The sequence below is a fragment of the Mandrillus leucophaeus genome, unplaced genomic scaffold (assembly GCF_000951045.1).
Source record: "Mandrillus leucophaeus isolate KB7577 unplaced genomic scaffold, Mleu.le_1.0 Scaffold462, whole genome shotgun sequence".
Classification (NCBI taxonomy): domain Eukaryota; kingdom Metazoa; phylum Chordata; class Mammalia; order Primates; family Cercopithecidae; genus Mandrillus; species Mandrillus leucophaeus.
Window position 1 is genome coordinate 1058339 of NW_012104943.1, and position 22175 is coordinate 1080513.

At 41.7% G+C, this 22175-nt stretch overlaps 1 protein-coding gene across 4 annotated transcripts; it reads right to left on the reverse strand.

Annotated features, from left to right (window-relative positions):
* Positions 1 to 692: 692 nt before the first annotated feature.
* RAB9A (RAB9A, member RAS oncogene family) lies at positions 693 to 21372 on the reverse strand. Of its 4 annotated transcripts, none has more exons than XM_011994837.1 (3): positions 21181 to 21372; positions 6623 to 6711; positions 693 to 1796 (listed from the first exon to the last, which is right to left on the reverse strand). In XM_011994837.1, exon 3 carries the CDS (start codon positions 1768 to 1770, stop codon positions 1165 to 1167), a length of 606 nt encoding a protein of 201 aa, XP_011850227.1. In that variant the 5' UTR covers positions 1771 to 1796; positions 6623 to 6711; positions 21181 to 21372; the 3' UTR covers positions 693 to 1164. The 4 variants fall into 4 exon arrangements, with proteins under 4 accessions (XP_011850227.1, XP_011850229.1, XP_011850230.1 ...); XM_011994839.1 differs by having other exon boundaries at positions 20548 to 21335; XM_011994840.1 differs by having other exon boundaries at positions 6623 to 6790; positions 21181 to 21308.
* Between the last annotated feature and the right edge of the window lie 803 nt (positions 21373 to 22175).

The following is a 22175-nucleotide window of genomic DNA, read 5'->3' on the forward strand; positions in this document are numbered from 1 at the left end:
GATAGTCACCAACCACGCAGCATATGAACTTCATCCACAAAAGACCACAATTTGCTTTATCAAGTCTGATCATTGCAACAAGTCTTTTTGTAACAAAAAATCTCCTTGAGAGCAAATCACTAAATGTTTAGTGATAGAGAAGACACCAAGTAAATACATTGCCGAATAAAGATGTCATTTACCCTCTCACAACGTACAATCCTTAGTATTTCTTCTGAGAGTGATAAAGTTAGCTTGTGTCTTGTGTTATAAAGGAATGTTTTAACTTCTTCAACTAAGAGACTTTCCCCAAGGGTGAAGAAAGTAACAAAAATATTTAGTCCATTAATCGAATTGTAATTTTGTATCTTCCACACAGTACATTGTAATTATTACATCAGTTATCAAATGCACATTTGTCTGTTCTCCAAGTTCAGTAGTTAGCCTTTTTCTTAAAACTGAACTCTATCTATGGCAAGGTTTTCCATTCATAGACAGCTTGAATTTAGCTGGATGTATTATAGACTGTATGAAGCAACTCTTGTACCACTGGGGGCCTGCCCTCTGCCTGAGACTGTGGAATGTGATCTATGGGGCTGGGGGTGCATGAATGACATACAAATGATGAGTAATTACTAGTGAGAGTAATTCTAATATGTAGAATGAAAACAGGAATGGTTAAGTCATTTTGAAGAGAATGAATTAACGATGCATTGCAAATACATTAGATTTTAATCTTTAATATCTAACATTATTGCTTTAGGAAATTATTTCCCTGAACCAAGAATACAATGCTAATTGCATAAAAACATACACATATAAAAAGTAGTTCTCCATTTTCCCAGGAAAAAATCCAAGTATAACTTCTAGAATAGTCAAGTTTCTTATTTTAATTATAATTAATGTCTTGGTCATCTCATTTATTAGCTCTGCAACTTACATATTTAAAGAAACGTTATTAGACAACCGTTACAATTTATAAATGTAAGGTGCCATTATTGAGTAAATATATTCCTCCATGATTGGATATGTCCCTTCTCCCACCAACTAACGAAGCAGCAACATACATTAGTTTAATTTTATTAGTAGATGATACACTGCTGCAAATGCTAATTCTCTTCTCCATCCCCATGTTGATTTTGTGTATATGTGTGAGTTGGTTAGAATGCATCAACAATCTAACAATCAGCAGCAAGATGAGCTAGGCTTGGGCTTTCGGTGAAGATTGACTGTGTCTGTCTGAATCAAGTGATCTGACCTATCCTCAGTAGCAAGAACTCTTCGAACGGCTTCCTCAAAGGCTGCTGCCACATTTGTGGCATCTTTTGCACTCGTTTCAAAGTAAGGATAGTCGCCGTTATCCCTGCACCAAGCTTGGGCTTCTTCTGTAGACACCTGCCGTTCGCTTATGTCAATCTTGTTACCCAGAATCACAAAAGGAAAGCTGTCAGGCTCTTTCACATCTGCATAATATATGAATTCTTTCTTCCAGTTACTTAAGTTCTGGAAGCTTTGTGAATCATCGACACTAAAAGTAAGCAGGCAGCAGTCAGAACCTCTGTAAAATGGCGTCCTCAGGCTTCGGAATCGCTCCTGACCTGCCGTGTCCCAAATCTGCATGGTAACAAAATGCCCATCCACTTCCAAATCTTTATTTAAAAATTCCACACCTATTGTATGGAAGAGCTGGGTATCAAACTTATTAGTTACATATCTGTTCATAAGTGAACTCTTCCCAACTCCACCATCTCCAAGGAGAATTACTTTAAAAAGTGATGATTTTCCTGCCATTGTTAATCTCAAGAGCTTCAAGAACCCTGTAAAATAAAAAGGCACCATTACATTCCTTTATACCTACACATTCATCTACATGATTCTGTGAATATCAGCATTTAACTGAAATAAAACATACAGCCCCAGGGAATACCTAATAAGAAGACTTCTTGTTTACTGAGCACTCAGCCATGTGCGGCTATTAGTCTACCATTATTCTCTGAAACAGCTGGGAAGGGCTCACTCTTCCCCTTTCTCTGGTCACAGTTGACTGTGAAACTGGCACTCAAGCTCAAGTCTGACCCCAAAGCCCTTGCTCTGAACCGTTACTCTATGATAAGCCCCTCTCTGTTCATAGTAAGCCCTACCACCATTTGTTAGAGATGGGTAGGAGATCAAAGTTCGCATGGTTTTTTGTTTTGTTTTGTTTTGTTTTGTTTTTTGAGACAGGATCTCGCTGTCACTCAGGCTGGAGTGCAGTGGGACCATCTTGGCTTACTGCAGCCTTGAACTCCCAGGCTCAAGCAATCCTCCCGCCTCAGCCTCCCAAGTAGCTGGAACCACATGAAGCACACCACCATGCCTTGCTCATTTTTCTATTTTTTGTAGAGACAGGGTCTCAACCATGTTACCCAGGCTGGCTTCAAACTCCTCCACCCAAGCAATCCACCTGTCTTGGCCTCCCAAAGTGCTGGGACTACAGGCGTGAGCCACCGTGCCCGGCCCATGTGTTTCTCTTAACAACTTCAAACAGCCCTTCAGTGCACAGTTGTGGTGTTCACTGATGGCCTCTCTTGTACCAGGGACTTTCTCTACTACTTCCTACGACCCCTTCCCTGTCTCTCTTCAGACACAGGTGCTGTTAACCAGGAAAGTCAGAGACAGAAGCTGACTTATCCTGCTGTGAAATAAAATATAAAGCAACCACTGAGTAAATGTACTTTATTCTCTTCATTAAGAACACTATTTTTAATTTGTTCAAATTAATGTCAGCAGCAATGGAATTTTTATTTTAATATAATCTAGTACATTCTACCCACAAGATTCACTTGGGCAGTTCAAACACTTAAGGAACATGAGACTGTGCTGGTACTTGTGTGTTCTGAGGAGGAATGAAATAAATCTTAAATGAAAATGTGGTACTATATATGTTCTTTAGAAGTCCTGTGGCAGGATTAAAAACTTTACTACACTACAAGAGCCAGCCTGTGGGGGGTGAGATTTCAGATGCCTGTTGACAGATAGCTACTTCTAGGTGCTGGTGGGAGCACAGTTCCTGGTTAATCCTTCTGTTTACATTTTTATTGTGGAAAATTTAAAACATATACAAAATGTCTATGTAATGAGTATAATACAATGAGCTCCCATGAACTCTAAACCCAGCTTCACCAATTATCAACTTACGGCAAATCTTGTTTCCTCCATAACCCCTCCAACTCTCCCTTCTCCCCAGTTATTTCAAATCAGATTATATCATTTAATCTGTACTTTAGTATTAAATGGTTTTTAAGTATACTAAAATGTATATAAGAAAATACTAGAGAAGCACTGTACAACAGAATTTGATGCAACAATGGAAATGTCCAATATAGCAGCCACTTAGCCGCATGTGACTGTTGAACACCTGACATGTGGTTGATGGAAGTGAAAGACCGCATTTTAAATTGTATTCGATTTTAACTAAATAGCCACATTTAATGAGCCAATTGCTGTATTGGAGAGCACAGATCTAGAACAAATTTGGTCAATAACCTTAATAGGAAAGTAGGTATTATGAATCCCTCAATGGGAAGGCAATAAAGACATGAATAATAATTGTTATATTGACCAGGATGAATTTGTAAAATCACTGCAGAAAACATCTGGCTGTCTCCTGGTTATATGCAATGTGAGCAACTATAGTATAACTGAACACTTCCTGTAACATGTAGGAATTCTGCATTTCTAACTACACGCTCCACTGTTCTGATAAAAACCTTGTAGCAGCTTGTATAATGAGAAATTAAATGAATGGGAAAATATTATTAAAAAATGATGGGATATACCTTAGTCCCTACCACTTACTGGTTCTTTCATATTACTACTACAGGCCAGGCAGAGTGGCTCACACCTGTAATCCCAGCACTTTGGGAGGCTGAGGCGGGCAGGTCACTTGAGGTCAGGAGTTCGAGACCAGCCTGGCCAACATCGTGAAACCCTGTCTCTACTAAAAATACAAAAAAAAAAAAAAAATTAGCAGGACGTGGTGGCGAGTGCCTGTAGTCCTAGGTACTTGGGAGGCTGAGGCAGGATAATCCCTTGAACCTGGGTGGCAGAGGTTGCCGTGAGCTGAGATCGCACTACTGCACTCCAGCCTAGGTGACAAAGCAAGACTCCATCTCAAAAAAACAAAACAAATTAATACTACAGTAATTACTACTATAATTAATATTTATACAATTTAAACTGTCCAACACAAGTGTGTGGCAGTTAAGGTGCACACCTTTTGAGAGACTCTTTCAATTTCAAATGTCTTGCTCTACTCAATATCCAGACTAAATTAACGTTAAAGAGGAAACAAACAGTCCCAAGCCCCTTACTTTCCTGACATAGGTAACAATGTGTTAAACTGGCTGCTTTAATTCTTTGGCATCTTTGCTTCAACAACTTCAACTTAAAGAGAAAAGACTGAAAACCATAAAAGCAAACCAAGTATTTTGACATAGGGGAACCGTCTATCTAATGTCTCCTCAGAATTCTTCAGTGGGTTGTTTCCCAGAGAAGGCAAGACACCTGGCTCCTGCTCTTGGCCAGCCTCACTCTAGCCACCTCCCCCCTCACAGCCTCTGCTTCAGTCATTCTGAGTGCACCAGCACACGGAACTGAAATTCAATTCCACTCGCTCAGCACACCCTACACTCTCTTGCCTCCTCCCTGGCATATGCTGCTCCTTGCTGGTGACCGCCCAACGAACCACTGTCCCTTTAGAACTGTTCAGCATGGTCATCGCCTCCACTGGGAACCCTGCCCCAGCAACTCTCCCAATGTTTTTCCTTTCACACAATTTCCGTGTTGTGTTATGAGAGTACAACAGACATCATTTATTCCAATATTTTAATAAGTCTCTACTGATCTAACTGCCTTATCAGACACAAAGTTTTACCATACATCACTGAATTTTTAGCATCTTTATATCAAATTACAAACCAGATCATGCAATCTAACAAACCCCACCCAGACTATTGGTTGCATATATCTAGTAAATTAAGTTTTAGAAATTCCTTGAAAGTGGTAATTTATAATTTTATCAAGACACTTTGATAGTTCTTTTCTTTTTTCATAATAATGTAGGACTTCCTAGTTTGTGTCATTCTGACCAAATGAATTTGGGGTATGCCAACCCCACCAGGAAACAGAGTATACGGTACAATTTTTTACATTTTCCATCTACAGTTTGAGGCCTACCATATATTCCCATTTGGGAATATATTTGCATTTGCCAAAATAATTTCTACATGAATATCTAACTGTAGAGTTGTATAAAAACACACATGGTGATAATAAATAATTGTACACACCATCTTATTTACCAATGACATCTAACAAAAGCCAGTTTCATTCGATCTACCCATAATATAATCACAATCAGCTTATAGACATTAAAAATATTATTTTTCTCTTTAAAAACAGTAAAATCCTTTGAAATTTCTTTAGTATAAGTTAAATAAATAAAGGGATCCTACTACGTTATTTTCAAAATTTGCCTAAAAAGGTAATGTGAAGTCTCTTATACTTCACAGTTTAAAATGACTGTCCAAAGACAATTTTCGCCAAGGTTAAAACATTAGTAATTCTGCTAAATTCTATGAAGAAATCTGAATAAGGGGCCAGGAGCAGTGGCTCATGCCTGTAATCCCAGCACTTTGGGAGGCTGAGGCGGGCAGATCACTTGATGTCAGGAGTTCGAGACCAGCCTGGCCAACATGGTGAGACTTCATCTCTACTAAAAATACAAAAATTAGCCAGGCGTGGTAGCGCATGCCTGGAATCCCAGCTACTCAGAAGGCTGAGGCATGAGAACTGCTTGAACCCGAGAGGCGGAGGTTGCAGTGAGCCGAGATTGCGCCACTGCACTCTAGCCTGGGTGACACAGCTAGACTCTATCTTAAAAAAAAAAAAAAAAAGAAATCTATATAAGAAAAGCATATTACATAGGTCATAAATTTTACCTGAATTTAATTGTTCAAGCATCATTATCTACAAAGAAAAAAATTAGAAAACTCACCTTAACAGTGTATGTTTTCATAATTTTGAGAGTAAAATGAAGAATTAAAATGTTAAAGTACAGTATCTGACTTCTATTAGCAGCCAGATTCTTAACTTAAAAGAAAAACCTGAATACTTTCCATAACCTTTCTCAGTCCAAAAAAGTCCTACAATCAAATATTCTACTTTAATCATTACGTTTTTCAAGAAGTTTTTCATCTATCCATCTTGTTTTCTAAGTTTCACATTCAGAGACAGATATGAAATTATATCAAGAGGAAATGTACAATATTTCATTCATTCTTTAAAACCTGCCCAAATTTTGGGTGGCTGAGAATGAGTCATATTCCGGAGAATAAAATGAAGATAACACAAAAGGGAAGACAAAAGGGCCATGTGAGGGAGGGGTACCAACATGATACAGGAAAGGTCAGGCTAAGGCTCAAGGGAGCCCAGCTTCCAGGCAGCCAAGGCAAAAATGAAAACGCTCTTGTTTCTGTGCAAATCAAAGCACACTCAGAAAAGAGAACTTGTTCCTGGCACCAAATGCCATGAGCACAGCCCCATGGGCGAACTATTTAACATCCTGAATCCTCATGGGAACAACAGTGACAGCAGTACCTACCTCCTAGGGTTGTTGAGAAGATGCACTCAAACAACAGAGGAAAAGTGTTTCATCACAGTGCCAGGCTCATTACAGGAGTGCAAGAGTGTCTGTGAAATGAATACATGAATAAGTCTTCACTGGCAGTTTTACAGACAGGTTCTTTTTATGGTCATGTCTTACATCAACCTTCAGTAATGGCAACAGGCAGAACAAATTAGAGGACGATATAGGCCTACACTAGGAAGCTGAAGGATCCTAGTCCTAGAGTTCAAATTCAATGTCAAGGTCTCCCAGTGATCACTATGTGTAACTGTGCTAAAGTACTAGCCTCTATTGGTCTGAACCAAAGGTTTCAACCACCCTCCCCACCCACCACTTTTTAAAGCAAAGGGCATTTTTGTGGGACTTACATATAGCAGTCCTTAATTTATAAAATACAATTAATAATAAAATGAGACGCTTCAAAATCCTGACATTTGGGGTTGAAGATGAAACAACAATAGCAGCTAGCATTGAGCCTGGTATGTTATGCAAGCTACAACACTGTGTTTATTCCTCACAAGTCTCTTAGTACCTATTACACATGAGGATACTGACTCAGAGAGGTTACATGCATGGTCAAGGTCACACACCTAGTGAAAGGCGGGGGTAAGATATGAACATGGCCAACTGACTAAAGCCCAGGCACTTAACCCACTAGGCTACGTCAATCCCAACTGCCTATGCATCTGTTTCTGAGGTTCTACTGTTGTTGCTGCAGGTAGAATGAAAATAAGCAATTGCAAATGGTAAGAATCTTTCAACCACTTGCTTTATTTCAAAATCTGCTCAAGAACAAGATTAACCTGACAGAACCAGTAATCTCCAATCTTACTGACATGTAGCATAAAGCACATGTGTCTATGCTTTATTAGAGTTTAAGTAGTTTAAAACATGTTTTACATGAAATGAGTCAAATTTTGCAGAAGCTTACCATTTGGTAGAACGACTGGGAAAGTAATTTTTCAATAAGTATTTAGTGAGTGCCTGCTATGAGCCAGACCCTGAAGATACAAGCCACACATACAGTCCCAAGTTTGTGGAGCTTGTAATTGGGTGAAGGTGACATCCACATACAAATGCATTTAAGTCACAACTGTACCTCGCAAAATGAGAGGTATATGGTATAAAGTACAACTATTCACACTCAGCCAAAAATCAAAGAACAACTTAAAATAGTGCAAGGGATTCTGCCCACCATCTCCCTCAGTGAGTGAGATGCACAATGTGTAAACCTGGGCCTCTCTCAATCAGACTCAGATTCCCCGTGCCACTATCTTACGGAGCTGCCTGAGTCCATGAGAGTTCAGCCACCTGGGGGACTTAATTTACATGCAAACATGATCCTGTAACACAAGCCAACTATTTCACTTGCTGAGCTGCAGTTAAGGAAAAAGAGGTAACTTCCAACATCAGAGGGAAACTAGGCTGTGTTAATGAGAGACTGTACATCGGTTTCTAGTGTGATGCTTCCAAAGCAATGTCTCCATGATCATTTTAGCCATGTGCTGCCATGAGAACACAGCCCTCGCCAAAGTCTGATTCTGCTGGAGGGGATCTGACCCAGGGGAAGTAGGTGTGACCACAGATTAAGCTCAGCAAGAGCAAGAGAAAACTATGAGAAAAGAGGAGGGAGCAGGAACCAGAAAGTGGGACCAATCCATGCCAAAGAAGCCTGGCTCTGGCATGAACTAGGAGAATTCAAGGTAGGCCTGAGCACCTGGAGGCTGGAGAGTGAAGAGTATGCTACAAAGACGGGACTGAAGGAAGAGGCCCAGGAGCAGGGAGGGGAGTAGAAGCCACGGGAAGGATTTCTGCCTGTACTCTAGGAATGATGGGGAGTCTCTGAAATAGCTTCAGCAGTGGGTGACCTGGTCAGATAAGGAGTCCAGAAAGCTAACTGGATGCAGTGGGAGAAGGGCTGTGGGTGAGGTGGGGAGGAAGGCCCTGGACAAGCTGGGATGGATGCCGCTACGATCCCTCTCCACTACTAACAGTGTCAGCTAGGCTTACGACTGAAAATTGAGGTGGCTGTACCTCACACTTGATCCTCCAGTAAGATATTTACTATATGACTTCATGCTTTACCTTGTTCACGTTCAAATCCCTGGCCCTTTACCTAACTCCTAGTCACCTGTGCGGATGTAGCTAGACCTCATCTCCCGAACACCTACTGGACATCTCCAACTGAACCCCCTTCCTCGACACTCCTAACCACCCTGTGCGTGCCTCCACCATTTACCATAAGGAATTCTGTAACTGACATGTCTACTATGTCTAGTAAAAATGAAACATGCTCTCTTAAAAAACTCAAATTATATGGATATGTACTATACAATTACAGAAATGTCCATACATTTTTGAGTTGTCAATGTTTTAGATTGCACCAAAAAAGTGCATACCCATACTATTATCAAACCACCTTCCCCTAAAAAGAAAGAAAATGTCCATAAATTGATGAATGGATAAATAAAATGCAGCATACATCCATGCAATGCTGTAATGTAGACAAACCTCAAAAACATTATGCTAAGTGAAGGAAGTCAGAACAAAAGCCTACCTACTATATGATTCCATTTATATAAAATGTTCAGAATAGGCAGATATGGAGACAGTAGATTCATTGCTGCCAAGGGATGGGGCGGGGGGCGGTGGCAGGTAAAGGAGGAGTGACTGCTAATCGGTATGCGGTTTTTTTTGGAGGGAGGTAATAAAAACATTCTGGAATTAGATAGTAATGATGGTTGTACAACTCTGTGAATATACTATAAACACCAATGAATTGTATACTTTAAAAGGGTGAATTCGGCCAGGTGCCGTGGCTCACACCTGTAAACCCAACACTACGGGAGGCCAAGGCAGGCAGACCACTTGAACTCAGGAGTTTGAGACCAGCCTGGGCTACATGGTGAAACTTCATCTCTACAAAAAATACAAAAATTAGCTGGACGTGGTGGCGCATGCCTGTAGTCCCAGCTACTCGGAAGGCTGAGGTAGGAAGATCACCTGAGCTTGGGAGAGGTCAAGGCTGCAGTGAGCTGTGATCACACCACTGTACTCCAGCCTGGGTGACAGAACGAGACCCTGCCTTGAAAAAAAAAAAAAAATTACTGTATGTGAAAATACATATGCAAATCTCCTGAGAATTAAAAATATGACCCTAGAATTAGATTTACACAACTAGAGCTACAAATGTTCTCCTTGTCCCTTCAGCAGCATCCCTTTAAATAAATCATTTACATGTACAACAGACACTACTTTAGGATTCCCATACCACGTGCTGGTACCAACATATGCTGTATGTGTCATACACTAATCCGAATGTAAAGTTGGATAAGCAGGTCACTGGCAGGAAAAAAAATGAACCACATTGCCAGCAGATACCGCAAAATTCAAAAGACAAAAGAACATTTTATATTAACCCTTTCCTTCTTATAACACTATTTTCCCAACTTTTCTATTATGTACTTTTATATTATCAATTGTTCACGAATAGTTATTCAGTAGTACCCTTTTCTCTAGCCTTCTCCAACCCCTTGCTGGCTTCCAAAGCCATATACTACAAGAAACCAAGGGGAAGACCGGAAAGCCTCAAGGTCCAAGCATCAAGAGTATAATTCTGCTGGCCAGGCACAGTAGCTCATGCCTGTAATCCCAGCACTTTGGGAGGCCGAGATGGGCAGATCACTTGAGCCCAAGAGATCAGGAACCAGCCTGGGCAATATGGTGAAACCCCATCTCTACAAAAAATACACAAATTAGCCAGGTGTGATGGTACATATTTGTAGTTCCAGCTACCTGGGAGGCTGAGGCAAGAGGACCGCTGGAGAGGCGGAGTTTGCACTGAACCGAGATTGTGCCATTGCACTCCAGCCTGGGTGACAGAGTGAGACTCTGTCTCCAAAAAAAAAAAAGAATATAAATCTCTAATATGACTGTGTATGTGATTGAAGTTAGACTTTTTTTATTGGTCCTGGATCTAATTGTCTCCATTCCTACAGATAACTAAATTCAATTTATTTATTATTTTTATTATACAAGATTTTTGAGCATGGCATTCAAAGAGCTATCCAACATCAGTTACAAGCTTGCACCAATTATATCCCTACTACTCACCATCCCCACACCCATCACTGCCATTTTCTGTCCATATCTTTGCTCGGGCTGTTACCTTGGCCTGCAAGGCCCCGCCCTACTTTGATGGCTATGATCATCTTAGTCATCAGAGGCCCAGTCCAGATCACCTCATGTAGGAAGCCAGGGCCGCCCTAGCAACCTAATCTTTCTCTTTTCTTCACTCTCATCATCATTTCCACCTCTTTACAACTCTCATTTACTTATGTTCTAATCACCTTCTGTCTTGTTTCCTAATTACAATGTCAACTCCCTGGGAGGGACACACAACACCTAATTGCATCCACTTGTCCCTTTTTTGTTCTGCCACTTCTGTACAATGCTCTACATTTGGTGAGGTGCAAATAAATGCTAAATTGAGAACGAAGAGTGTATTACTTCCTCTTTTATTCTTGTTATTCTATTATTATTCTATTTGTGCTTTCTGTACTTAAAATTCTTTGTTTCTCTATCAGTTCTCCCCGCATTCTATTTTTGAAGTCTATTAAAATGTGTGGGAAGGAACAAAAAAATTGATTCTTACTTGCAATCCCAATGAGAATCCCACTTTAAGCTCCCTGACTGCGACAGGGAGCTGGCAAATGCTGAAAAACAACTACATTCCTTAATAAGCTGCCAAAGGGAGAGCAGGCATCATTTGTAAACTGCCTTCTCAAAACTTGAATTTTAAAACACATATTCTGTAACCCCTCCAAAAACTTGAATTGAATTTATCACTCCTGGTTTAAATTTAGGAACAGATTTTTTTCTTTTTTTTTTTTTTTTTTGGTCAAATTCACAAGTTCCTTTGGATTCACCCTGAATGTCCTACTTAGAGGTGTACGTATCACTTCACTTCACTTCATAGCTTGAGAAAGTGAGGTTCAAAGAAAACCAGGGAAACAAAAGTACGGATAATCTGAAAATTATTTTTGCTGGAGCTGTATTTATTTCCTCATAGCTTAATTTAGGCGTGTCTCACTTAACAGTCTAATTGGTTCCACTGTTTCTAAAAACTTCCTGATTGTCTTATGGAAATTTATGAACAAGAAGCAAGTCAAGGAAAGTCATTACGTCTAATGCGTACCAGCTCTACAGCAAGAAGTTACCAAAAAAAATAAAGAAGTAAGAAAAATACTGTCAGAAAATACCATATTTAGTGTGCAGGAAGAAGCAAAAGAAAGAAAAGGAAATACCATAGGAATAGGCCAACTTAGAGGCAAGACCTGCCAAGGTGAAATAAATTATCTAGTCCTATCTAGTTAATCACTGAGCATTACCTCAAGAACAGGAGGCAGCTAGAGGAGAAAAACTGTATTATCAAACCATACTATCACTATGTCAGAGTACCTCCCCTATTGAAAGAACTTATTTCAATTAAGTAACTTTTTTTGAAGCTGAATCAGCTAATTTAACTTTTAAGAAATATGTTAACTTTTTTCTTAAAACAAGGTACCTCTGTAGGTATGCTAACTAATCACTAACAGTGGTGGGGGTAGTGGGAAGGGAGGAAGTGAGAAGGGCAAAAAAAAGAAAAAAAGAAAAAGAAGACTTAGTTAAGGAACTAAATCTTAAACCATCATGAAACTAGTGCAGCAGGATCCAACAGAGCCTTCTGCAATGATGACAATGTTCTATAATCTGCACTGCCCAATATGGTAGCCACTAACCACATGTGGCTATTGAGCACTGGAAAATAGCTGGTCTAACTGAAGAACTGAACTTTTCATTTAATTTTAACTAGTTTAAATTGCTACATGAGGCTAGTGGGAACTGTGCTGGACAGTGCAGGCCTAGAGTGTGGTTAATTGGGAGTCCATGAAATGAGCTTCAGGGGGAATATACACTCCCTAGAATCACATGTGAAATAAGGATGAGAGCATTGGTGGAGGCTTGTGTGCTTGTGCTTTTTTCCTGGAAAGAACAAAAAAGGTTTCATCAGATCTTAAAGGAGTTTGGACACCAAGAAATGATTGCTACATGTCTGCATCATTTGTATGTTATGTGTGATCCATTTCTGTAGCTCTTAACACCCTTCAAGACTTTTTGTCTTTAGCAGTATTTCCTCTTTCTCTCCCTCACCCATAAGACTTTTATGAATGTTACACTTTGACCATAAACTGTGATAGTTCAGTGAACTGCCTTACTCATGGGAAATTGCTAGTCCTGAGAAGTGAGGATAATGTTTTGATTTTTTGTTTTGCTTAGGTTTTAAGAACCAAGCATAAATCTACCTGCGATAAGGCACTTACCTGTAAAAGGCACTTACAATACTTTTTGACAATAAAGAAAAGAGTGCACATTGGAAGACAGAATTAAAATGCAAAGACATAGATAAAAGTCACAAGATGAGAACATGGGGAATTAAAGGTAGCTATTTCAGGAAGAAAAACAATTTATGAAAGGAATGAATTTGAACATATATGTCAGAAAAATATATTAAAGCAGCAAAACACAAATCAAAAATGATCTGCAACATTCTGCTATCACCTAAAGAAACACTGGTTCTGAGGCCTCCCTTCCAGTTAGATAAGAAACTAAATGTCTTTAATTTACAGCAGACAAAGCCAAGGGTTGCAGAACTATACAAACTCACTGAGGGGCTCCACAAGGCATGGAGCCACAGCAAAAGGAAACTACTCCACTGTTAGAAAAGTTAATTACAAGGAGTGAGGATTTCCTAAGAAGATATATTTTAAAAGGGGCAGCTATGTCTGGTATATAGGACTCAACTAGACTAGAGGCTCCCAAATACCATTCTGCAGGGAAGTTGTCACCAGCTCAACACTACAGGCAGCTCTTCATCAAGTTCAGTTTAACCAATGTAACTGTCACTTTGTCAATGATCCCCCAGGTCTGCCCTATCGAAGTGTTGAAACTGACTTTTCTCACAAAAAGCTTTCCAAATCCAGCCTCACTCTGCCCATCACTACCCATTTCTCAATCTGCCTGCAAACCTGATTAACTCTCTGCTCAGCTTATAGGACACCAGGACTCCCACTCCATCCTTTCCCCTGAGTGTCAGCAAAAGTCACCAAAGACCTCCTAATGGCCAATCCAACGGCTTTTTCTCAGTCCTCATCTGAATGCCCTACGGCACATACAACCCTAAGGTGAATACAGGGAAAAGTTCTTCTCTCAGGACTTTATTGTGTATGTTTCTAGAAGACACCTGCAAGTTTGAACAGCAATTTCACCTGAGGCCCAGCTAGTAGACAGTGAATTCTCTCAAGTGTAGCGATCTGTCTGGATGTGCATGAACTAAAATCTTAGAAGGGTACCCAAGTCTTTTTTCTTTTTTTAAAAGACAGAGTCTCTCTCTACCACCCAGGCTGAAGTGCAGTGGCATGATCATAGCTCACTGCAGCCTCAAACTCCGAGGCTCAAGTGATCCCCCCACTTCAGGCTCCAGAGTAGCTGGGACTACAGGCGCAGACCACCAAGACTGGCTAATTTTTTTTTTATATTTTGTAATGACAAGCTCTCACCATCTTGCCCAGGCTGGTCTTGGAACTCCTGGGCTCAAGCAAGCCTCCCTCCTTGGCCTCCCAAAGTGCTAGGATTACAGGTGTGAGCCACCGCGCCTGGCCTCAAGTGTTTTTTAAAAACAAGTAAGGAAACAGAGGCCTAACTGGGAAAGTGTCTTTCTTACACAGGATCACACAACTAGCTAGAGGCACAGGGGAGACCTTCAAGTCTGAGCCAGGACTCACCACCCATTACTGCATCTATCAGGTCCAAACAGCCTGGCAGTAATCCTCTTGAAAATGTTTCCTAATTGTCCATAAAACCACTCTGATAATAGGTTCTGCTTTCTCTCCTCCTTGGTCCCTTAGCTTTCTAAAACATAGACAGCTCCCTTTCCTGACAAGCTCTTCATGAAGCTATTTCACGAGACTGAAACCCTTACCTGTTTCCAGATGGTATCTCCCCGGGCTATAAAAATCAGTGACTCCTAAAGTCTACCTCTGCATGTCTGGGCCAGACAAGAATTTGCAACCCCTTGTATAATATGTTCATCTGGTACCCTGATAGTAGTTCAAATTCAACATATCTAAAACTGAGCTAATTATTTTCTCCATTTCGAAAATCTCTTTCTTCTTTTCTCTTATGCACTTCATTCAGCCACACATGAAATATGTCCACTTTTCGCACTACCTATTGCTATTGCCTTGCTTGCTCAAATAATAAATGCTATGGCTGTAATTATATTAGCAGCCACTATTAACTGAATATCTACTAGGTACCTGGCATACAGCACCTTAAAATCACCTGCAAGTTGGACACTATCATCCATGTTTTATAGATCAGTAAACAAGTCCACAAACTTCCCCAGGTCTAATTAAATAGGGCAGGTCAAGTATGTGTTATCTTCACTCCTACCCAGTGACAGAAAAGGTCTACATAAGGTACAAATTCAAAAAGGACACCAAGAAAGAACAACTGTAGATGCAAGACAGCAACAAAATTTAGAAAGTGGAAAGCAAATGGTCTGGGAGTGACAGAGTGAAGAGACAATGAAACCTAATGCGGAAAGCAGCAGCCAACAATGAGAAAGCTGATTCCCACCAGACAACTGGAAAAGAACTGAACAGCACACGGGCACTTCTTGAGACTTCTCCAGACAGGCCGGGTCCGGAAGCTCAAGGGGTCCCCGAAAGGCTGTAGATTCCATGACCCACATCCTTGTGCCACCTTAGCAGACCCACTTCATAAAGTATTGCACCCAGTAGAAAATGGAGAGAAAGCACAAAGGAAAGTGGAGCTGGAGGGACCATCTGCACAGGAAACCTCAACTGCAGTCTCTTTCCTCTGTGTCCCTCCTCTCAGTTTAGCAACTAAAAGGGTAGCATCCCAAAACTGCAAAGCTCTGGGGGAAATGAGGGGCCCAAGGGAAAAGCTTACAGATACTGGAAGGTGGGATGGAGAATTAAAAAGGGACTTTGATGCCTTTTCTCCTTACCGCTAAACCTTGTAGTCCATAAACTAGAGCCAATAATACCAACTTCTAATCCTAAGGTTCCCAAACTGCATGCTGAGGTGCCCCAAAGCATCATGGCAAATTCACAGGGGCAGGGCAGGCTATTTTAAATTCTGAGGGAAACACGGATACTTGACATTTGTAGGGCACCACACTGGAGGGGAGTTAATTAGATTGTGCCGCATTCCTTTCGATGACATCATATCTTCATGAAGCTAGGTTTTCCAAGACTGCTGTGATAAAAATCAAGTACTGGGCACAAATTAAAGTGGATTATGAGGGTGGCAACTGTTTGCTCCCAAACAACCATTTTTAAATGTTAAGAATATTAGCACTCATTCCAAAGAACATTCTGCATTCACCAATGGGTAGTCCTCAGGCAGTTCTGATCTGACTTCCAACCACATTATGTATGTATTTCCAGGTATATACATCTGATCAAATACACAGGTGTGAAACTGCACAGACCAGGGCAGTCACCTAGCTGCATAAACACTCCTATCTGTTAGAGTTCTGCACAGCAAGTTCTAGAAACAGAAGTCTGTAAGGCTTTTTTTCCCCCAGGTTTTTCCAACTCTGAGAACACAGACAGTCTTATTCGCACTAACCTTTCGGAAATTACCTTAGCTTCTGTACCCAAAAATCTAATCCAATTCACACGAACTTGAAATTAAACTACAGTAGTCAGTTCAACTCCTTTATACTGCTTTGCTCTCTGTCACACTTGAATAAAGAATGTGGCAATGAAATGAATATGTCCAGTTGTTCTATAGTGTTTCTCCATCCCCTGTCAAACAACAGAATACGTTTGTACAAGTCAGGCCTAAGACAAAAGTGGAGTCTGTGTCCACAGACTCCCAGAGAACTCCTGGAGAATGCAATGAGCTGGCTTCCATGCAGTCAGAATGTGAAGCCGGGACAGCCTGTTTCACTTCTCCGTTTTTTTTCACACCCAGTCTCTCTCCACCTCAGGCAGATCTAGCTGTTACCTTACTTACATTCATTTACATCTAGTCATCCTCACTGTACTCATAATAAACAACAGTGTTCCAACGCCTGAACTCATCACGGTCAAAAATTAACAAAAGGATTGGAAAAATCCAGAATGTGGAAATACCCAGAGCACACAGGTTCACAACATGCTCAGTATCAAGAGTCATGTTGAGAAAGAGAGATTTCTCCTCCAAGTTATCTAACTAGCCCTGGCACTCCTGGGCTCTCTGGCAACATGGCCTGGGACCGCCTCCGACCTCCCTCCCCTCTGCCTACACACCTAGGTGGCTCCAGGTCCCCTCCCTCAGGCATCCTCGCCTTCCAATTGCATCATAGCTTTCTGCCAAACTCCCTGAAACATTTTTTGAGTTCACCCTCACTCCTCTATAAAAAAAGTCCTTAATAAATGTTCTCTGTTGATGGCCTACTTAGTCACAAATCCTATTCTCTTACGCTTGGTTTTGACTGATGAGTTTATTATCTATACAGCTTTCAAGTTAGATGCGTTGCCCAAACACACACACACTTCCATTTGGCTTACTTCCTCCTGCTGCTTAACTAACACATTGCCTGGGCAGAACTCCTTGGAAGCTAATAATTTGCTGCCTCTACTTTGTGTCATATAATCTCCTAGAGATTATAAAGCACAGCCATCTCATTTTACCCAGAAGGAAATGTGGTGACCTAAGTTGGGCGGAGGAGTAAGCCAATTAATGATCAAACAAGACAACTATGGCACCAATTTCTCTCGACCCTTCCCAGAATAAAACATGTCACTTTTGTCAGATTCCATGTGTATGCACTAGCAATCATTTTGAGGTGTGTAACTCAACATCCTCCCTACCCCATAGCAGACAACTCCTGAAGAGGCAGAGAAATCTATTCATCAGCAAAGAACGTGCTGTGTATTGGCATGAGTCAAAAACCAAGCTACCGACAAAAAGATGCCATGTTGATTGCATGAATAACACTCACAGTGATGCCTAAAAAGAGATGCGATCCTTTTTGACTGCTCCAGTCAACCATTCCCTCCCAAAGTTCACCTAATTCTGCCACCAGAATGAAGCAGTACATATTTTGAAAGGTCTGCTCTTAAATAGGCATGAAAATGAAAAAAAAGACTGGAAAACACCAGAAAGTTATGGCAAAGTCATTAAAAAATTCATCATTTATTTCTTGATTCCAGTGACAAAATGCAGGCATAACTATTTCTCTGGTGAGGTGAAATCTAAGGATGAATTTTATGCTCAACAAGAATGGCTTCTCAATTGGATTCTTGTAAATATTCACACGTGGTTAATCGTACAAAACTGTAACAAACACATCAAGTTTTCCCCATTTCATCTAAGTCTGCCCACAGTAAACACCATGACACAGGTACTTCTGTGCCAAGTGTGGAGTTGTTTTCTTTAATTATTATTTTTTTTTTTAGCGACAAGGTCTCACTCTATTGCCCAGGCTGGAATGCAGTGGTGCGATCATGACTCACTGCAGCCTTGAACTCCAGGGCTCAAGTCGTCCTTCTGCCTCAGCCTCCAGAGTAGCTGGGACATGCACCACCACACTGAGGTAGGCTAATTTTTTTTTAAGTTTAGTTTTTGTAGAGATGGGTGTCTCACTATGTTGCCCAGGCTGGTCTCAAACTTCTGGGCTCAAGTGATCCTCCTGTGTGGGTCTCCCAAAGCACTGAGATTACAGGCATGAGCCACCACACTCAGCCTGTTTTGTTTTTTTTTTTTTTTTTAAATGAACACCTGGCCCCTGTCCTTGAGTAGCCCAGGCAATAAATTCTGTTCTAGGATGATGTCAGAACCTAATCTTATGACTGTGATTGGACTGTAAGTTTCAGGAAGGTTAGGACTCCCCACTGCCCTTCTCATCAGCACCTTTGTATCAGTGCCCCACAGGCTGCTCAGACAACTGAAATAATGCAGAAACTAAACTGTCTAAGTCCACTTTAATGGCTCTGAATAGCTCTAAAGTTCTTTTTGTCATTTTTGCCTTAAAACAAAAAACAGATTCTGCTACCAGAAATTATTTGCCCCCTTTATTTATTTATTTTTTGAGATGGAGTCTCACTCTGTCGCCCAGGCTGGAGTGCAGTGGCGTGACCTCGGCTCACTGCAATCTCTGCCTCCCGGGTTCAAGTGATTCTCCTGAATTCAGCCTCCTGAGTAGGTGGCATTACAGGCATCCGCCACCAAGCCTGGCTAATTTTTGTATTTTTAGTAGAAACGGGGTTTCACCATGTTGGCCAGGCTGGTCTCGAACTCCTGACCTCGTGATCCACCCACCTCGGCCTCCCAAAGTGCTGGGATTACAGGCATGAGCCATCATGCCCAGCCACTCACTCTTTAATCTTTCAAGTAAATATGCTTCTCAGTAGAGAGAATTTTCCCCTGCTCACTGTTAAAATGATGAAGTATCCCAAATAGGAATATGACATTGCATTTGAAAAACTACAAAAGCAGTTGAAATGTAAGCTCTGGGATTACTCGGACTGCTGAAAAGCAAGGTTTCTCAACTGTGGCACTACTGACATTTTGGGCTAGACAGCTCTTTGTTGTGGGGGGCTGTCCTGTAGGTTACAGAATGTTTAGCAGCAAAAATTAAAAATTAAATAACAAAAATAAAAATAAAAAAGAATGTTTAGCAGCATCCCTGGCCTCTACCCACTAGATGTCAGCAGCACCTCCCTTGCCCCCAGGTGTGAACCAAAAATGCCTGCAGACATTGCTAAATATCTCCTAGGAGGACAAAATTGTCCTCTCTTCCACTTGAGAACTATTACTCTAAAATTACCCAGATCTGCTTTGAATGCCCGCTCCACCCCATCACAACCTGGGTCATCTTGGAAAACAGACTGAACCTTCCTATGCCCCCCCCAAATTCCTCAACTGTAACATGGAGCTCTTACTGAAGAAATGCTATGAAAATTAAATGAAATGATGTACGTACAGGATTTACACGCACAGAATATTCACCGCGCCAGAAATGAGGGGAGGCTAAAAAAATAATAATTTCGAGAACTCAAAAATCTTATCTTTAGGCCTCCAGAGTACTGTAGTCTAGACAGAAGAAATGGTTGAGATAGAAACAAAAAGAGATGAGAGAGGTTGGAAAAGAAGTGATAGAACTAAGGTATTATTCCCCTTATCTCTTAAGAACCCGGCTTGGAATCAAAGCCAATAGATGTTCTACTTAGTTTTTGCCTATCTACTCTAACATTCCAAATAATAAACGAAAAATATGCCCAGATCCCAAAAGTCTCCAAAAGAGAAACTTTGTAGTATAAACGAGGAATTTACTACAGCAGACACAAAAATACTAAAAGCACCAGACTTCCACAGCATTGTCTTAGATTTAGGAATCCAAATAACACACTGAAGTTCTAGAGAAGCAATCATGATAACTGCATAATCTTCTAAAGGAAAAACTAAAGGCTGGCTTCTTAAAAGTTCCTAACTGAATCGTTCCAGGTTTCTTTATTTCTAGTTTTGCTCCACTGGACAGCTTCTGAGAGTACAGGCAATGTAGGGATTTTCCATTACAATGGTGCCAGAGACCAAAGGACAAACACATTTTTAAAAAAGCAATCAAATTCTGCCCATTGATTTTTATCAGGACGCTAAAATCCTATGAAAAGACTTTGGTCACGTGCCGATTTGGAAACTAGCAGAAAAGTTATTCCTCAAAAGAACTGTAGTCACGAGATGTGTCATCCCTTACAAAAAAAAAAAACAAAAAAAAGGCAATACGTCCACCAACTATTTATTAAGTTCAGCACGTAAATTTCTCATCTTGCCTTTTTACTTACCGAGTTGGAAGAAAAAAAGGAACGCGATCGTGAAACGTTAGCCAGCGTCTGAATCAGATACTGCCCCCAAACCTCCTGCAGCCTCTAAGATTGGCTTTACTTTCCGAATTCCTCACCCAAGTGGTCATAAGACATCGAGCAAACACGTTCTGCTTAGGTGGAACTTCAGAGGTCGCCAAAATCAAGTCGTGGGAGCGCCTTTGTTTTCCCTACATTAATCACTCGGGTGTAGGATTTGGTTTGGGGACTGTGGATGTGCGTCCCGGAGTGGTTGGGGAAAGGCTGGCGGGTACGTGTGTTCCCAGGTGACTGGGTGTATTTCTCCGTGTGTATGTGCACGGGTGTCCGGGCTTTTGTATCTCCCTCTCTCCAGTGTTTGTGTGCGTCCCTGTGTGTGTGTGTGTGTTTCCGTGCGTCCCTCTCCCCAAAGGTGTGGGGACCCGTCTTTCCTCCTGCGTCAGACAGCAGGCAGGGAGACAACCAGCCGTCCTCGCTCCCGGGGCGGCCTTGTGACCCGCGCTAGCCCCGCGCGCACCGCACCCCACCCCAGCGGCCCGAGGCCCTAGCCGCCCCCTCAGACCCCGACACCCGCGCGCTCCGCCCGACCCCGAAGGAGTCCTGAGTCCCGCTCACCTCGCGGCCACACGGAAGACGAGCCGGGAGCTCTGAGCCGGCCCGTCTGGGTGCAATGAGGACAGAGAGAGGGTCGGGGACCTGCACAGCAGGAGGCAGCGAAGGTACCGCAGCCAGGTTCCAGGTCCAGCTGCTCCCGTCCAGCGCGGAGGGAACAACATGGCGACGGGCCGGGGCGGGGCGATGAGAAAAGCAGGGCGGGGCCCCGGGAGGCGGGGCCTGGAAGGCGGGGTCCCGCGGCGGAGGCCCTGGGAGTGGGGCCCGTGGGAGGTGAAGCCGAGGCAGGCGGGGCCTGAATCGTGCTTTTCCTTTGGGTCGATTGCTCCTCAAGTGTCCTCCCGTCTGTGTTCGGGCGAGAGCGAGTACGAAATAACTGTCATTTTGAAAAGTTTACGTAAAGTGGAAATAAACAGACCTCATGAGCACAGTCACAGGATGTCGTGATTACAATGATAAAACCGACTAGGCAAACGGACAAAGAACAAACAGGTAGCTGAAAAATGAAAACAGTTGTGATATTGTGGAAAAACAAGAACTTTTTAAATGAAGCTATTAAAACTTTCCTTTAATCTTGTTAAAATACTGCCTCCGTCATCTCTAAATAGAAAGCGATGGTGCAAAAGTGGTACTGGAGAAGCTCTCCTTAAGTCCTTGCTTTATGTGTGAAGTTGAGTGCATGAATCCTATGATACAGAACCCTGCAAGTGGGAGGGACTCATAGTGACATCTCAATACATTTAATTTGTTTGTGATTTAGTTTGTTTATCAGAAAACCAAATACTGCGTATTCTCACTTATAAGTAGAAGCTAAATGATGAGAACGCATGGTCACATAGGAACAACAGACACCAGGGCCCACTTGAGGGTGGAGGGTATGAGGAGGAAAAGGAGCAGGAAAAAAACTAGGTATCAGGTACTATGCTTGTTACCTGGGTAACTAAATAATCCGTACACCAAGCCCTCGCAACAGGCAGTTTACCTACATGACAAACCTG